This window comes from Halichoeres trimaculatus, unplaced genomic scaffold, assembly GCF_033239565.1.
Source record: "Halichoeres trimaculatus isolate MK-OKI-2021-1 unplaced genomic scaffold, fHalTri1.1 fHalTri1_scaffold_15, whole genome shotgun sequence".
Taxonomy (NCBI): Eukaryota; Metazoa; Chordata; class Actinopteri; order Labriformes; family Labridae; genus Halichoeres; species Halichoeres trimaculatus.
In genome coordinates this window covers 5,147,089-5,163,857 of record NW_027437193.1, presented here as the reverse complement: position 1 = coordinate 5,163,857, position 16,769 = coordinate 5,147,089, and the positions used below count along the sequence as shown (strand labels likewise).

Here is a 16,769-nt window from a genome sequence, read left to right as displayed (position 1 = left end):
ATTCTTAAAATCCTGTCCCATGGTATTAAGCATTGAAAAATAAAATGAAAAAATGTGGTTTCGATAGCTGTCTTTTCCTGTCTCTCCCATTCATGATACACCCTCAAACACTCATTATATAAGCCATAAAATGAGCCTGCTGCCTGCGGATGCCAAGTTTTTGTCAGTGTTGCTGCCAGCATTATATTTCTGAGACTTTTTTCCTTTATGGAGTACAATATGAGCTAACCACGTGTTTTAATTACTCTGACGTTTCATCTATTCTTATTTGGCTTTCTGTCAAGAGCTGCCAAGACTTCAAAACACAACAAAATGTCTCTGACATGTATAAAAATGACAAATTAAGTGTTAATTTTTAATCTTAGATGAAAAAGTGGGTCTATTTTGATGTTTTTACTGATTTAATTTCACAAAAAAGTGGCGGTAGACTTGACTCTCCTCTGTATGACGACTGAAACATGGAACCCTCTTTTTACAAGATGCTTATTTTCCCCCCAAAAGTGAAACCTGCAATCATTTCATTAAAGCACAGAGTAATTTGATTCACTCCGACTCCTGTAGGACGGAGGAGCGTGGGAAAAGACCGCTGGACATTTCTATTTTTTTCTTTTTTGGCAGAAGACAGAGGAAGAGAAGAAAAACATGTTACGTGTTTGACCAAACCGCAACAGTGACACAAACTGAACAAAACTTTTTTCACATTTTTCATCACAGGTTCTCAAAAAATAACTTACTTAAGTGTTGAAAACTTATAGTTTGTAAAGAAACCACTTTGGTACATACATTAGGAAAAATCTGCATTGATGCTATATACTGCTTTCGACACAGGGGGCGCCAAATTTGGTACAAGCCAAACATCTTTTACAGTAGCTTTAAGGTTATAACTTCTTTGTACATCTATTCACCATTTTTTGTTGCTTTGGTCTTAAAAAAAGATAGGAGTCATGCCCAGAAAGCTCATCTTCTCTTCCTTCAGGAACAGTTTGAACTTTTTCTCTTGCCCAAATTGTTGAAGAGTTACGGTAATGACAACAGCTGGACATTTCTATTTTTTTCTTTTTTGGCAGAAGACAGGGGAGGAAAAGAATAACATGTTATGTATTTTCTGCGACTATATGACGACAGTGAAACAAACTAAAAACTTTTTTCGCCACAGTTTCACTTGCATGGATAATATGTGCTGCTTTCACCACAGGGGGCGCCAAATTTGGTACAAGCCAAACATCTTTTGAGTAGCTTTAAAGTTATAACTTCTTTGTACATCTATTCAAACTTTTTCAAGACCAAAACAGCAAAAAATGGTGGAGTCATGCCCAAAAAAGCTTATCTTCCCTTCCTTTAGGAACAGTTCGAACTTTTCTCTTGCCCAAATTGTTGAAGAGTTACGGTAATGACAACAGCTGGACATCTCTATTTTTTTCTTTTTTGGCAGAAGACAGAGGAGGAAAAGAATCACACGTTACGTATTCTCTGCGACTAAATGACGACAGTGAAACAAAGTAAAAACTTTTTTCACCACTGTTTCACTTGCATGGATAATATGTGCTGCTTTTGCCACAGGGGGCGCCAAATTCAAGTCAAGCCAAACGTCTTTCACAGTAGCTTTAAAGTTATAAATTCTTTGTACATATATCTTTTACTTTGATCTGAAAAAGTTGGGAGTTATGCCCAGAAAGATCATCTTCACTTCCTTCAGGAACGGCTTGAACTTTTACTCTTGCCCAATTTTTAGAAGAGTTACGGTAATGACCACAGTTTGCTTTAATTGTTGCCTGATCGGAACGTCATAGCATGTAGATTCCTAAGCAGCACCATAATACCCTGAACACCAATGTAATGTCTGTCTTTATTTTCTTTGGAGGAGCCGTTTAAAAATTTTTGCTTGCCAAAATGTCTGAGGAGTTACGGTAATTGATTTTTAAGAAGTTTTCCATCACAACAAGCTCAGAAACATCAGCTCTGATCTTTGTTGCTAGGGATTTTAAGTTTGTACTCCATACATTGTTTACATACATTTCTACTAAGATTCACCAACTTGTGATGTCACAAATTGAGCAATTCTTAAACCCTTCTCTTGTAACTGTAACATGACTTTTTATACAGCCTGGGACTTCTCCAACTTTATCCATGTTTGGTTTTGACATCCAACATTTTAATGTAGAATTAGTTTTTACTAACAGCTTCTATTTAAAGCACCACATTATAGATAAACACCTTGTTTTTGAGATTACAAATCAAAAATGGTGCCTAAGGGCATGGAAAGAGTTAAAAAAAACAACTTAATTTTTCTCATCCATTTGGAGTTTTTAAATTATTAACAAGCAATTCAGGCTTTGTTTTAGCTTTTAATATCTTAAAAAAGATATTTTCCTGGACTTATCAGGTGAATGTGAGACATTAAGCCTTGAAAGACATTTTTACCTGAAAACACACAATAATTACTTATTTTTGAGAATTGTTGTGTAAACCTGTAACTAATCCCACTAAAGCTCTACACAACAAAATACAAACCTGCCAGGCTGATGGTGAAGCATCCACAGGAAGAAAGAAGTGTACAAGCCAGTCAAGAGTGGAGACTATTAAGGATTTAATCTCATACATGTATCCAGTTACACAGACATGTTTTTGAGATTTACCGTACACAAGATCCTGCACTGATGGAAAGAAAAAGGTAAGTTGAGGAAGTGACATCTCTTCTGTGTATTTTGTTATATATCTGTAGCACCAACTTAAATACAGGAAAGTTCAGCTGAGGGTATGGAGGGTGAAACCGTCTGGATCACAAAACATGGAGCAAAACTGGAGATTTTGTTTGGTGTTTTTTTAAAAAAAGGGAGATGGAGTTGTGTCAAACATTGAAAGCCAAAACCCAAATTTGAATTCTGCTGGCACAAAAATGAAGCATTTTCAAAACGTTGAATCCTTCACCGTTTAAGAAGGTTATTGGCAATGAAAAATCAGGGACAGTAACACACGTTTATGCTCTGATACTTTCTAAGAAAAAACAACCAAATCAAAAATAAAGCCATGAGTTATTAGGAAATAAAATGGCAATATTATATTTATTTAAACCCTCATTCATTTTAAACCAGTCTGACATCACTTGGAATGTAAATTATAATAAAAATAGGATTAGACTTTAAAGAGGGGTATCATGCTCCACGAACCCCCTTCCTTCTGATTGGCTAGCCCCTGGAGTTGGAGGTCTGGCCCTCCAAGATCTTGTGAAGAGTTATTTTTAGACCATTTTGAGCAGATTACAGACTGATTCAGTGATTTTTCATTAATTTATATCCACGTTTAAAATTTGGGAAAGCAGAATACCCCCTCTTTAAAAAAAAAAAAAAAAAAGTGTTGAAGTTCCCTTTTACTGTAAACAGTGACTTCCAAAAGCAGGAGCTCTTTATCAAGAGTTCTTTTTCTTTTTGTAGTACCAAGAAATGACTTGATAGTTGTAGGTGAATACTCGGTATAAAAACAGTTCTGTCTTATATATTGACATCTTTGTATATTTATGGAAACGCAGACACGTCTGTCTTTGGTTCCACTTTAAAGTGCAGTTTCTGCGGTGCAGCATGGTCAGGTCTTTGGTTGAAGTTTTAAAGGTGTAGAGGCACCAGGTTTCATCCCCCGTCACATCTGCGGAGGTAAAAGTTCGATCCTGTTGTTGTTTTTGTCTTTGTGTAAAAAAAAGTTTCTCTCTAGCTTTGCCAGCAGAGGAGCAAACACGTGACGAACGCGATGAAAGCCGCTGTGGCGTGTTTGTGGCTGCCTGTGCAGTCATTGTGCAGCGTCAGTCTGTCGCCGCCGTCCGCTCTGCTGAAGTCAGTCACCTGGCTGTTAGCCGAGCACTGCACCAGCGGCATCTGGTACGACGTGGCCCTCCTCTCCGGCCGGTCGGGGCTGGAGCCGTCGCTGGGGCGCTGGCCGTTGTAGAGCAGGTAGCGTCCGTGTGCGTCCTGCTCCATGCGGAAGAGTTCGTACTCCGTGTGAGGCAGGCGGATGCCCAGAGCCACGCAGCCGTTTGTCACCGTCACGTCCTGCTCCACGCCGACCTGCCACGAGCCCTGAACCCCACACTCGTTACCGTTAAAGACGTTGAGGAGGGAGGTGGTGGCCAAGTCCATGGGGGTCACTCTCATGTGGTTCACTGGAGGAAGAACGACACAAAACGACCGTTAGCCTAGACCGCTTCTCCACGAGTTAGCAAGACTAAGAGATATCACAGGAAGACTACACATACATCTCAAGTTGGTCAGAGAAGAATACCAGAAATGTAAGGAGTTACCTTTGAATACAAAGTCCGTCCCGCCCATGACTCGGTCAGAGTGCAGTCCTCGGCTGTAGCGCCCCCTGGCGTAGATGGTGAAGGTTGGGTGTTTGCAGATGGGGTCAGAGTAGTGGTAGTAGTGACCCTCCCAGGTGTGGTTTTTGTCGTGGAAGATGAAGTGTCGGGTGAGGAAGAGGACCTCAGGACGGACCTCGCAGCGCTGACTCACCCACTGACCGTACAGCCCGACGGTCAGGTCGGCGCGCGGCAGCAGAATGGGGGGGTGGAACTCGTCGGAGCGGAAGATGATGCGGCAGGCGATGCAGCCGTGGTCGTGGTTCTGTGAAGAGACAGAAGAAGAAAAACAGGATGATGAAACAGATGTTCAAAGGTTTTTTAAAATGTCTACGAGCTTATGGAAGAGACTTTTCATCATTTCACATTCAGTCCTTAAGTTCAGGGTGAATGAGATCACAGGTGATTCTGTCAAATATGTAACCAACTATTAATTTCTATCATTTATCTATTCAAATTTATTTGAAGCTAGAAGTTTTTTTCTATTTCAAATTGTCATTTATAACATGAAAATCCTCAGGAACATCGTTAAAAATCTCTTGGGGGGTTCACCAATTTGTGATGTCACAAATTGAGCCCATCACAAGCCCCTCCCACATTATTCTATCAGTTCAACTCAAAGTACACAGCAAAACCTAAAATCTAAGCATGAGTTATTGTCTTCTTTCAGTAATTATTTTCTTATTAAACCCAATATGAGCCACCTTAACCGGGAAAGTCCAGGAAAATTGTTGTTTCGAGACGTTAAAATACAAAAACAACCCCTGAATTGCCTGTAAAGAGTAACAAGATCTGCCATAGGGGTGGAAAAATCTACTTGTCAATTTTCTTGAATTTAGAATAATGTCTTCATTCAAGAAACTAACCAAGTGCATTATTCTTACCCCAAAGGCAGATTTTCTTCATCTTTTGAACAATTTAGGTGTCATTTTTGTCTTTTAAGGTAAGACTCTTTCAGATCTTTCAGACAATTTTTTTTATAAAAAATAAGATAAACTTGCTTATGTCCTAGTTTTTACAGAATCATTTTTTTTGTCTTGTCAGTTTAACTTTTGTTTGCATGACTGGAAAATGAGTTGAACAAACTGAATCAAATTAAATGAACAAAATGTTTTTATGGCCAGTCTTAAACACGACCCATATCCTATAGAAGTTTGGAAAAGAATCAGAGTACACAGCATAAACTGAAATTTAAGCAAGTCAAGTAATTCAGGTGTCATTTCTGTCTTTTTATATCACATGTCAAGTGGCCCAGAATGACTTTGATAAGACATTAAAAAAAAGTTAGACAAACATTTGCTTGGATTTCAGTTTTTGTAGTCTTAACTGCAGAATTTTCTCGTTTCATGTTTTTTTTTTCTCTCATACATTTTGAAGTGAATTCTTTAATTAAGGTTTGTTTAAAATCAAAAATAAAGCCACGAGTTATTAGCAAAAAAAGGCAACATTATATTTACTTAAACCATTATTCATTTTGAACCAGTCTGACTTCACTTGGAATGTAAATTATAATAAAATAGTATTAGACCTTAAAAAAAGGTATCATGTTCCACAGTTCTATTTAATTCATATCCATGTTTAAAATTTGGGAAAGCAGGATACCCCCTCTTTAAAAAAAGTGTTGTGGTTCCCTTTTACTTTTTTTTCTTGTACATTTTGAAGTGAATTCTTAAAATAAGGTATGTCAGGTTTTATTTCTTTTTACGTGACTGAAAATCGTTTATTAAAATCTACTCAATGACTTATTTCATATCTGGTTGTATAAAGGACTCATGTCTTATTGAAGTTTTGGAGGGGAACAAGAAGAAAATACTCAGCAACAATTTTACTGCTTAAAAATTGTTTTTAGACAGATTAAACTTCATTGTAGAGAGATTTTTTTTATTTGATGATGGAACATGAAGTTTTTACAGCTGAGGTAACAACAAACAGTTTTGAAATTAACCTCAGAAGTGATTCAATCAGCGAACTGTTTGGGCTTCACTGTAGAAAAATCACAGGCTGGAAATCCAGGGAAACTTCATCAAATGAAAAAGCAGCCGTACTGTTTAAAACCTGTCAGGGCTGAAAGCTTTTTCGATCCATCATCCCCGTATTACATCATGAGATCCAAATAAAGGAGCTCAGGAGCGAAGGAGGAAAAACTATTTCCTTCAGTCTGAATCAGGGGAAAGTTCCAGCATTTTCTCAGAGTGGTCACATGGTTTCACTGTAAAACACAGATGTCCGACCGTGACAACAGGACGTCACACAGCGAGGAGCGAGACAACCTTTCATTTCACGCACAAACAACAGCAGGATGTCTTTGATTCAGCCTCGTAAAAATCTTACAAATTCTTGTTTTCCCCGATCAAACTGACCATTAATCATCTCCAGCGTGTTAGTGCGAGCGTCCACAGACGGGACAGCTGTGATCTCTGGCAGCAGCGAGGCAGGAAGCAGTCACACTGGGCTCCACGAAACCTCCTCCAAAAGAGTCCAGAAACTCCGGGGAGGCGGTGAGTTTTTGTTATTTGAGGGTGGTCAAATTTACGACCCAAACTCCCCGACACAATCGCTCCTTTCCCAGACAACACTCTGTCCCAGGGAGATTTACAGGGAGTACAAGACGAATAAAGAGCAGGGAATTCTTTCAGAGGGGAAAAACAGGAGTATCACTCCATCCTGCAGATGAGATAATCCCAGCGCTGCTCCATAACCGCCTCAGAGTGAGAGGTTAATGCGCCGGCTGGATGAGGCCTCCTGTGAATCCAGCTCTGAGAGGACAGGGCGCCATTTGTGCTTCACAGAGGAAAGAGAAATAAATACAGAGTCCAGGAACATTATGCCAAAAAAAGTGCAGCAATATCTGTTTTTCCTGCACTGACTACCTGTCCTGAGTCATGTCTTGTGTATATTTGTGCTGAGAGGAGAGCAGGCGGTATGAGGGAGCGTTTATGCTGCAGGTGTGGAGAACATGTTCCAGATCTGCAGCTCATAAAACACACACAGAGAACCAGACGCAGCCAGAAAGAGAAATCCCCCGACCATGAGAGTGTTTTTCATCCACAGGGACTCGTCCCTCCACACTTTCTGCTGTGCCATCAAAGATGTACTGTGACAAAAATAACATCTTTTCAAAGGGCAGCAACTAATCGATGTCTAATGTGTGTCATCAACTCATTTAATAACTCATTCATTCACTGTTCAAGCTGAAAAGCCCTTTTAACTCCATACACTGAAAAAACTGAAATCTTATCAAGTGTTTTTGTCTTATTCTTAGTAAAAATTGTCTTATTGCACTTTATATGAGCCACATTCAACTTGTAAGTCCAGGAATAATGTCTCAATACAAGTAACTTTTTTAGTAACATTTTCTAACCTGTTACAAACAACTCAGACCTCGTTTTTGTCTTTAAATGAGAATGAAATAAGACATTTTTCTGGACTTGTCAGGTGAATGTGGCTCATATTGAGTCTAAAACACATTTTCTACTGAAAACAAGAAAAAAAAAACTTGATAAGATTTCAGTTTTTTGCCGTGTACCAACTGCAAACATCAACGTAAACATCAACAGATGTTCTGTGATGCTTTCACCTGGAGAGCAACATGAGCCAAAGCTCCACCCAGTGGTCAGAGTGGGAATTACATCAATGTATAGCACTGATCTCCAGAGCATCAAACAAACAAATTAAAAGCACTTTTTCTTTTCTTTTTTTTTTTACATAAAGGTCACTTAAACACAATAGAAGTTTGATGTTGTATGTCTGGTTTTAGCTCTTATTCTCTGATTTCTGTCTTTTAAGGTGATGCTGAATTATATGAAGCCTGACATAAGGAGCTAATGTTAGAGCAAAACAATCTGTTAGTTTGTAAAATGATCCACAAATGTCCTCTTGGACTTGATTTGAACCACAATCACCTGACAAGCCCAGAAAAATGTTTTATTTTAAGAAACTTTACAAGTAGATTTTTTTCACTCTTTACAAGCAACTCTGGTGTCTGGTGTTGTCTTGTAATATCTCATAAAAAAAATTCTGGACTCTATGCTTATCTTGAGTCTAACTACACAATGTTCCATTAAAAAAAAATCAGACACTTAGTTTTGGACAGTTAGATTTCTTTTTTTTTTCAGTGTATGCTTTTCTTTTTGTGCTTTGCGTTTTGTCTTCTCCACTTAAGACAATTTTGTAATTACAGTCCAATCTCATCGAACACATACGTATGGAAAAATACACAGCAAAGCTAAAATCCAAACAAGTGTTTATGTCTTATTTTTTGTCTTTTTAGACTTAAAAAGGTCAATTTAACCTGGCAAATCCAGGAAAACCTGAAGTGCTATTAAAGAGCAAACATTTTCGGCACATGAAGTGAGAAACATGTTCTCATTTAGTTTCTTGTAGTCAGGTATTATTCTTGTTTCAAGAAATTGGACAGGCAACTTTTTTTTTTTCTTTTTACTTTTCTAAAGTAAACACCCACACACTGCCCGACTTGAAGAAAAAACAAATGTTTTTTTTTATTTCACAACGTTTCGGTACTTGACCTATATCTTCATTTTTTTTCTCTTTTTTTTTCTTTTGCTAGATGAAGGTGTGCAGGTGTTTACTTAAGTTGTTCTACAGAATACCTCACCCTCCAACACACCTGTCCTCAAAAACAGATGTGTGAAGATTATTTCCCTTTCTTTTTATTTTTAACATAAAATGTAGTCATTATTTTCATTTTTTTAATATCTTGAATTTAGACATTTTTCTAGAATTTTATCATGTTTTCATCTATTTTTCATTTCAGAGTCCAAAGAAACTGTGTACTTTAGGCATTTATGTCTACATTTTTGGTCTTTTTGACTTTGTATGAGCCACATTTACCTGACCAATTGAGGAAAATGTTTTATGTCAAGATAATAAAACACAAAAACGACACCTGAATTGCTTGTAAAGAATAATATATTTGTCTTGTTTATTGCATTTTTTATCATAAATTGTTTTAAGGTGAATATGAGCATATTTACTGTCTTTAACTGACTTTATGCTGCTGTTTGAGCCAGGTCACTCTTGTAAAAAAAAAAAGATTTTAATCTCAATGAAAGTTAAAAAGGTTAAAAAAAATTAACAAGTTTATTTTTGTGTCCCTTGCAGATTGGCTTATTCTTTACACAAACCATAGGCATTTTTCTGGTCAGGTGAATGTGGCTCGTATTAAGACTTATAAGAATTTTTTTAATAACAATTAGAAAAAAACACTTGTTTAGATTTTACTTTTTGCAGAGTATAAACACTGTAAGTCTGCTTTTTGGGAGAGCTTTTAAAATGTTTCTGTTTCTTGCAGAGATTGAGCCTGACAGACAAAAATCGGGGTGAAAAAAATCTCAGGGACTCTCTTGGAAGCTCATTGCTCTGAGCGAACACTAATAACTGAAGGCGACTCAGACGAGCTTGTCAACATTTAACAACAGTCGACTGAGACGACTGTAGTATGTTAAAGAGCTCAGAGATACTGTAATGAGAAAATCTGTCAGGGCGGAAATCACACCCTGGTGAGCAGCGCGTAAAAGTTTAATATGTCAGTTTGTGATCAGGCTGTAATCACCCAGAGAAACAAAGCAATGCAGCCGTCTTCATCTGAAAGGTCGTTTCTTCTGTTTCTCTCCACTTAAAAACAAACAAAACAAAGACTAAATCATTATTTTTCCATTAACTGAAAAAATAATGAGCCAGTGTTTTGTCTCAGCTTTAAACCCAGAAAGTAGAGCTGCATTAACTCCTCTCAGTTTGTGTCAAACATGATCAACTTCTCTGTAAAACATCCATAATGAACTAACAATAAAAGCTGAAAGTTTTGAGGCTTGAACACAGAAACCCTCCTGAACTGAAGGTGTGTTTGCCAAACAATTTTCAGCTCGTGTTCCAATAAATTAGTTGGCGTTTCAGGCTGGAAACCAAACATTTGATGGTTGAAAGTAAAAAGAGGAAATGAGAAATATTACTGCCTTTGATTCATGTAATTTATATTTGTGCGTTTTATTTTTTGAAACCACGTTTGGCAGGTTGAGTCGAGTGGAAGCTGACATGGAAAGGAGGAAGGATCCAAACCACGGGCTTTCTTTTCAGAGAGTTTAGACATCAGGAGAGCTGGATCACTTAGGTCCTAACAAACCAAAACGTCACAAAAACCAAACCCAGAAAAGTACAGAACACAAATGAGTCCCAGCATGAGTGGTGCTTGTAAAACCCTCAAAACCACTGAACCAGTTTACCAACAACAACATGAAAACAGATCACTTCCTAACAAGCCTCATTATCAAGCGGTCTTAACTCGGTCTCCGCAACGTCAGAGCGAACCAGGCGACTCTAACCTTCGAAAACAAAGTCTGCCCCGACTCTTACATCAGCACCGAGATCCACCCAGAAACCACAAATGAACACGCTGGCACCAGCAAGTGTTCTGGACCCGGCCCAGCTCGGGGTAAAACACTTAAGATTAATGGATTGGATCGTCACCCTGGCAGCGTGAACGCTCTGAAAAGAAACCGTCGGAGGCGACCTCAGGAGGGGGTTGGATTCAGGAGGAGTGAGGTATTTTTCTACCACTGCTGCACAAAACATGTTGGATTTAATGTACGTGAAGAAGCCAGCGACCGACGGTGCCTCAGACTGACCAGGGCTATAAACTGGTGAACATAGAGTGTGTGATTTAAAGGTCCGAGCAACGTCCAATAAGCTGTAAACACAATGAAGACACCATATGAAGTCAATATAGTTAAAAAAAAAAAGAAAAAAAAAAGCAACACTCTTCCTGGGACATAGCTGCTTACGAACATGTCACAGTTGACGCAAAATAACACTAGAAAAACTTCTTTGGTACCGTCACAGCAAAAAGTAACAAGAAATAAAGTTATGAAAGAAATCTTTCCCTGAAATTCACTCTACTTTGAGCCCCATTTTGGTCTCCACCACATAAAATCAGTCACATAAAAATAAAAGTTTATTTCTTTATTGTTTCGTGGAAAGTCCCCTTTTAATTCACTATACAGTAAAAGAGGCAGCTTTAGCCTTTACGGCTAATTTCCAGCTGTATTCCCCGGCCAGTTGTAAAATAGGCAACCTAAAATGTAATCATTAAGTCTTAAAATACAATCAAATACGAAAGAATATACATACCATAAAAGGCCTATACAAAAGGAACTTATCATCCAAAAATAGAACAGACACAAACAAAGCACGATAAAGCAATTCATGCATTAAAGGCAAGGAAGAAATAATCAACACTAGCTTGTACATCTTACAAGATATAGATCTTCCACAACAGCGGGGACAGATCATTATCGTCTTAGCTCGCACCACAGTGCCATCACTTCATCCTCACCTCCTTCTAATTAGCTTGCAGAAAACATTGGGCCTAGCACCGGCTAGCATCGACATGCTACAGGTTGCTAATAGCTGATCTCTCATGTAAACAATGCAACCATGGTGACAAGCAAGATCTCCGGACAAACACGGGAACAAAAATAGTAAAAATACCACTCCAGACATAACCAGTTTGGCGTCTATGACTGAAAAATGAGCCATAAAAAGTGATGACAGGTTCAAAATACATCATAACGAAAGTCTGTGTGGGAAAAGTTTAAAACCCTGTTTCTACCAAGCAGCTAGTTCGGTTCGTCTCAGCATGGCACGCGTTTTATGGCGTTTCCACTGACTGATCCTCGAATAGATTCCCAAATAACTAAAACGAACCATCCCACTTTTTGGGGCAGACTAAACCAGTGGCGACTGCTGGTCAGTCAAGGAGGGGAAGCTAATTTTTTTCCGGCCTACATCATAATTTTTTTTACTTATTTAAACGCAAATTCTACCCTCCGTGTCGGCTTACTAGCAGCTGGAGCTGCTACGTGAGACTACGACAGGCTGTAAGTGTGAGTGACAGGGGGAGAAGCTCCACAGCTGTAGCTGCTTATTGGTGAAAAGAGAGAGAATCTTTAAACACAACGCTCATCGTTTTTAAGAAAGGTAAACTCGCTGGGGATCGATAAAGCCTCCAGATCAGTCCAGAACAACTGAATGTAGAACTGAGAAGATGCCCCGGTGGAGGGTTATACTTCAAAATCGCTGACTGGCTCATTTCACTGTCAATCAAAAAGGGATTCCGCCTCAGACAGATCATCCAATCATCATGCAGAAGCCCAGCATCCAGGCCAGCCCACTGCCTCATAGACCCCCAGAGACGCTGAGCGTCCGATGGGCGGGACAAAGCCCAGCGTTTATCCAATGACCGTCTGGTTTCCACAGTGGAACAACCCACTCTATGCTTCCCCCGCTGAAGTCAGAAGATGCTCAGCGTCCGACTGTGTTAAAGCGCTGAGACGCTGCGGGGATGAATGAGAAGGAGATGGAGCCAGTTACCTGTGATAGGAGCTGATTCTGAACAAAAGATGAAGGAATTCTAGCTCATATTTTGTCGATGAAATGTAAACACAGCAGAACATATCACCACTTTTTTTAGGGACATTTTAGGGGAAGCTGAGTTTCCCTTGCAGTCTTAGAGCAATCGCCACTGGACTAAACCGATCCAAACCGAGAAGGTGGAGGTACAACGCGGCAGTCCGTTGATTGGTCAAAAGATTCGTTACTTACCGTGCAACAGCTGCTGTATTTTTCCTTGCAGCATCCAGCATCTGGCTTTCACACCACCTACCATTAGGGGGCAAGGTTGGCTGTGGAAACGCAACACTGCAAAAACTGAAATCTTATCAAGTGTTTTAAATAAGAAATTGTCTTGTAATACTTAATTTGAGCCACATAGAACTGATCAGTTCCAAAAATGTCTTGTTTCAAGTTATTTAAAGACAAAATGAGGTCTGAATTGCTTGTAACTAGTAAAAAAAAAACTGCCAATGGAACAAGGAAAATTTACTTAAAACTAGAATAATGTCTTAACACAAGTAACTTTTCTTTTGTTTCATCGGCAGATTTTTTTATACTTGTTAAAAGCAATTCAGACCTCATTTTTCGTCTTTAAATAACTTGAAAGTAGACGTTTTTCTGGACTGGTCAGGTGAGTCTAAAAAGACATTTTCTACTGGAAAAAAAAGACAAAAACACTTGATAAGATTTCAGTTTTTCCAGTGAAACGGGACCAGGCTTAACTGAGCCAACCCGTACCAAACAGGACTGATCTAAACCGAACTGCTTGGTGGAAACAGGGCTTCGGTATCCATCTCAGGCTTTAGGAGTTACTGGAACTTAACCAAACATCCTGTCCTGCAATCCGGGCACCAGCAGCAGAGCTGATAAGAGCATCTCCAAGCTGCTGCTTTCTAAAAACTCAGCTGAAGGAGGGCAGAAATATCACCAGAAATATTTCCCAGCACCCTCCTCTCTCTCAGTTCAGGACGGTTCAGAGGCGAGCACACGTAACACTTTGATTTGAGCCTCAGGCATGCATGAAATCAGACCTGGTATGCGCTCTCTGGAATAATTCATACGGCCGCATGAATCCGAATTCTAGGAATACCACATGTTGATCGCTCCCAGAGATAGGCCGGGTTTCACATTGCTGCGCCGCGGGCCAGAGGGGCTTTACAGAGAGCGGCTCTGGTTGTTAAAACGACACAGGGGAGATGTCAGATCACAGCTCCGCGCTCAGACCTCTGTTTACTTTCTGATCAACAACACCGAGCCCCCCCGCCATCCCCGCACACACGCCTGTTTATCCAGACTGCCGAGCAGAGCGGGTTTCATTGTGATCTCTGTGGAGGGTGACAGAGAAAACATCACTCTAGGGTTTCAGTCCACGGGGAAGCTGCTGCTCAGCGGTGTAAACAGAGAAATGACATCTGTAAGCTCAGCGCAGGAGAGGAAGGCCTCCTTCTTAACGCCAGCTTTAAGAGATGAAATCTGTGTGGACGCAGGATCAGGTTCCTGGAAGTGCAAGTGTTTGGGGTGCAAAGGGTGCGACTGTTGGCACACACGCTGATCCTGAAGCAGATTAAGATGAAACAGAGCTGAACCGTGTTTGTTGCATCTTACAGGTGGAGTTACAGGTCGCCAAATATTTCAGATTCTATCACAGCTCAGCGGAGCAGGCCTCCTCAAGTGTTCAGCATTTACAAACTCCTTTCCTCCTCCACTAACACCTCATTTACAACACATTAAGTCTCACTTTGAGCTATTACACCCTGGTCTGCTCACAGCCTCATGTGAGCCACAAAACTCTCTAAGAGCCAGGTCATGCTGGTTTTTGTGTGTGGTCTCAGAGAAGAAACAAAACTCAACCCCATTGTCCATCTGTCTGTTTGCATGATTCTGAAGTAGGGATGGATACCTTTCATATTTGAAATGATACAATACTGATGCTTGGTACCTGGCAATCGGTATCGGTACTCAACGTTATCAATTTTTGGTACTTCTGTGTGTTTATAGAGTAATACATATTCACTTTTTAATTATAAGATCTCAAAGTTTTTCAATCCAACGTTCTTATTCTTCAGTTTATATCCTTGCAATGCTGTGTTCATGTCCAGCATGGAAAATCTCCACTCTTCCACTCCCTCACAGTCACAGGGATAGGTTTAGGAACAGAAAGATGGTACCTTTTGATGTTTGTAACAGAGATACACAGGTCTGATCCTGGTATTGGGTATAGACCCAGATACAGCCCCTAAAGCTGGATCGGGTATCAGGGGGAACAGATCAGTCCAAACTTGACACTAAGGCTAAATTGTGATTTAGTTTACAAGGTATAAAATTTTACAATTGAATTTTCATTTCTATAAAATCTAATACTTTTTCTAACCAAATTGCTGTTAAACATTTAAACACTTATAGTTTAAATAAATATCATCCTCAGTAATTACAAATGAACCCATTTTATGTCTTTTACTCAAAACATTATCAGTCTTATCCCACATTAGGGCATGCTAGGGATAGGTACCGACCAAATTCAGTCTGTAGTACCGAGTACCGATTCGCTTAAAATCAAAAGGTACCATGTTAAGGTACCTAAACACATCCTTGTAAGTATGATGGAGAGAAAGAGTAGGCAATTTTCCATGCTGGACCTGAACACAGCATTGTAAGGTTATATACCGAAGAAAAAATATGTCAAATAAAAAAAATATGAGATTTTATTATAAGAAAAATTCATATTTATTACCACATAAACACACAAAAGTCCCCTAAATCGGTACCGCTGAGTACTGATATGGATTACCAGGGACCAGACATTGGTATTGTATTGTTCAAATGCCTGCTCTCTTGCCGTAGGCTACTAAAAGAGGTGTGCATGCACTGAAAATGAGTCAGTGGCCAATTATATTTACAGATTTAGCACTACTTCCAAGAAAGAGGAAGCTGTAATAAAATATTACTGAAAGAAAAATGTTTTTTATTATCTTAATTGCTATTTAGAAAATACCTAAAACAGTTTTAAGCCAAATTGTAAAGGAAAGTGAAAAAATGTGTCATTAGCCGATTCATTGATTAATCATTTAAATAATCGCCCGATTAGTCGATTATGGAAATAATCGTTAGTTGCAGCCCTAGTAAATTGGTACTCGGTACCTATAAAAGTACCAAATTTGGTACCCACCTTTTAATCTGGAGACAAAAGTCATGTGACCTCAAAATCCCAGAAGGCTCCTGGTTTATCTAAGGCCTGAACCACACGTATATGGATATTGTTTGGATTGGATATCTTTGTCCTCGTTTAAAAAAAAATCTCCGTCCACACCACAGAAATATCTCTGTCCATACGAAGAGGCCAAACTGATCGCCTCTGAAGCCTGCAATGCCATGCCTGGCCGATAAGTGGCAGGTTAGCAAAATGTGAAAACCATAGAAGAAGAATGTAATGAGCATGCGCAGTCAAACACAGTGACTTGTTGCTAGACGCTTGACGTCATCGCGTCAACACCAGCTTCGATCACCACGCTACACGGATCCACTCAACCGGATATTTTTTTATTTCTTCACTTTTTTATCCGTTTTCAAAAATCTCCGTTTATGTAGGTGAAATCACCGTGTTTGTGTGGTTGAGAGGCCCAATTGGACAGAAAAATGTGCGTTTAGGAATATATCCATATACGTGTGGTTCAGGCCTAAGACTCTTGTTTGTGTTGCTTTTGTTTACACTCTGATGTGGGACTTAAGAAACAAGATAAAGCTGAATGTTTACGACCTGATTTCTTGCGAAATGCTGCAAAATGTTCAGCTCATGTCAGGATGAGACAAGACAGATTGATCGTTTGATTGATTGAAGCTGCACTTTGCACGCAAGGCTGTAGCACAGGAAAACAAGTTCATTTTGGACATTGTCTGTTTAGTTGTTTAGAGGAGGTATCCAGCATATCCCTTCAGATTAGCATCCCTATGCAAAATCTTTAAAGAGAAATTAAAGTAGAAAGAACTGTGTGACAGAGTGTTTGATGTAGAAAGGACTCGG

General features: G+C 39.3%; 1 protein-coding gene across 4 annotated transcripts in view; it reads right to left on the bottom strand.

The window, feature by feature from the left end:
* Positions 1–2,576: 2,576 nt before the first annotated feature.
* LOC141803807 (protein APCDD1) overlaps positions 2,577–16,769 on the bottom strand; it is a 59,259-nt gene continuing 45,066 nt past the window's right edge. For all 4 annotated transcript variants that reach the window (XM_074687812.1, XM_074687811.1, XM_074687810.1 and 1 more), the window contains 2 exons: positions 4,289–4,610; positions 2,577–4,150 (listed from right to left, as the gene is read on the bottom strand). In XM_074687812.1, coding sequence (XP_074543913.1) covers positions 3,702–4,150; positions 4,289–4,610 — 771 coding nt within the window. In that variant the 3' untranslated portion in view covers positions 2,577–3,701. The remainder of the gene's footprint in view (positions 4,151–4,288; positions 4,611–16,769) is intronic.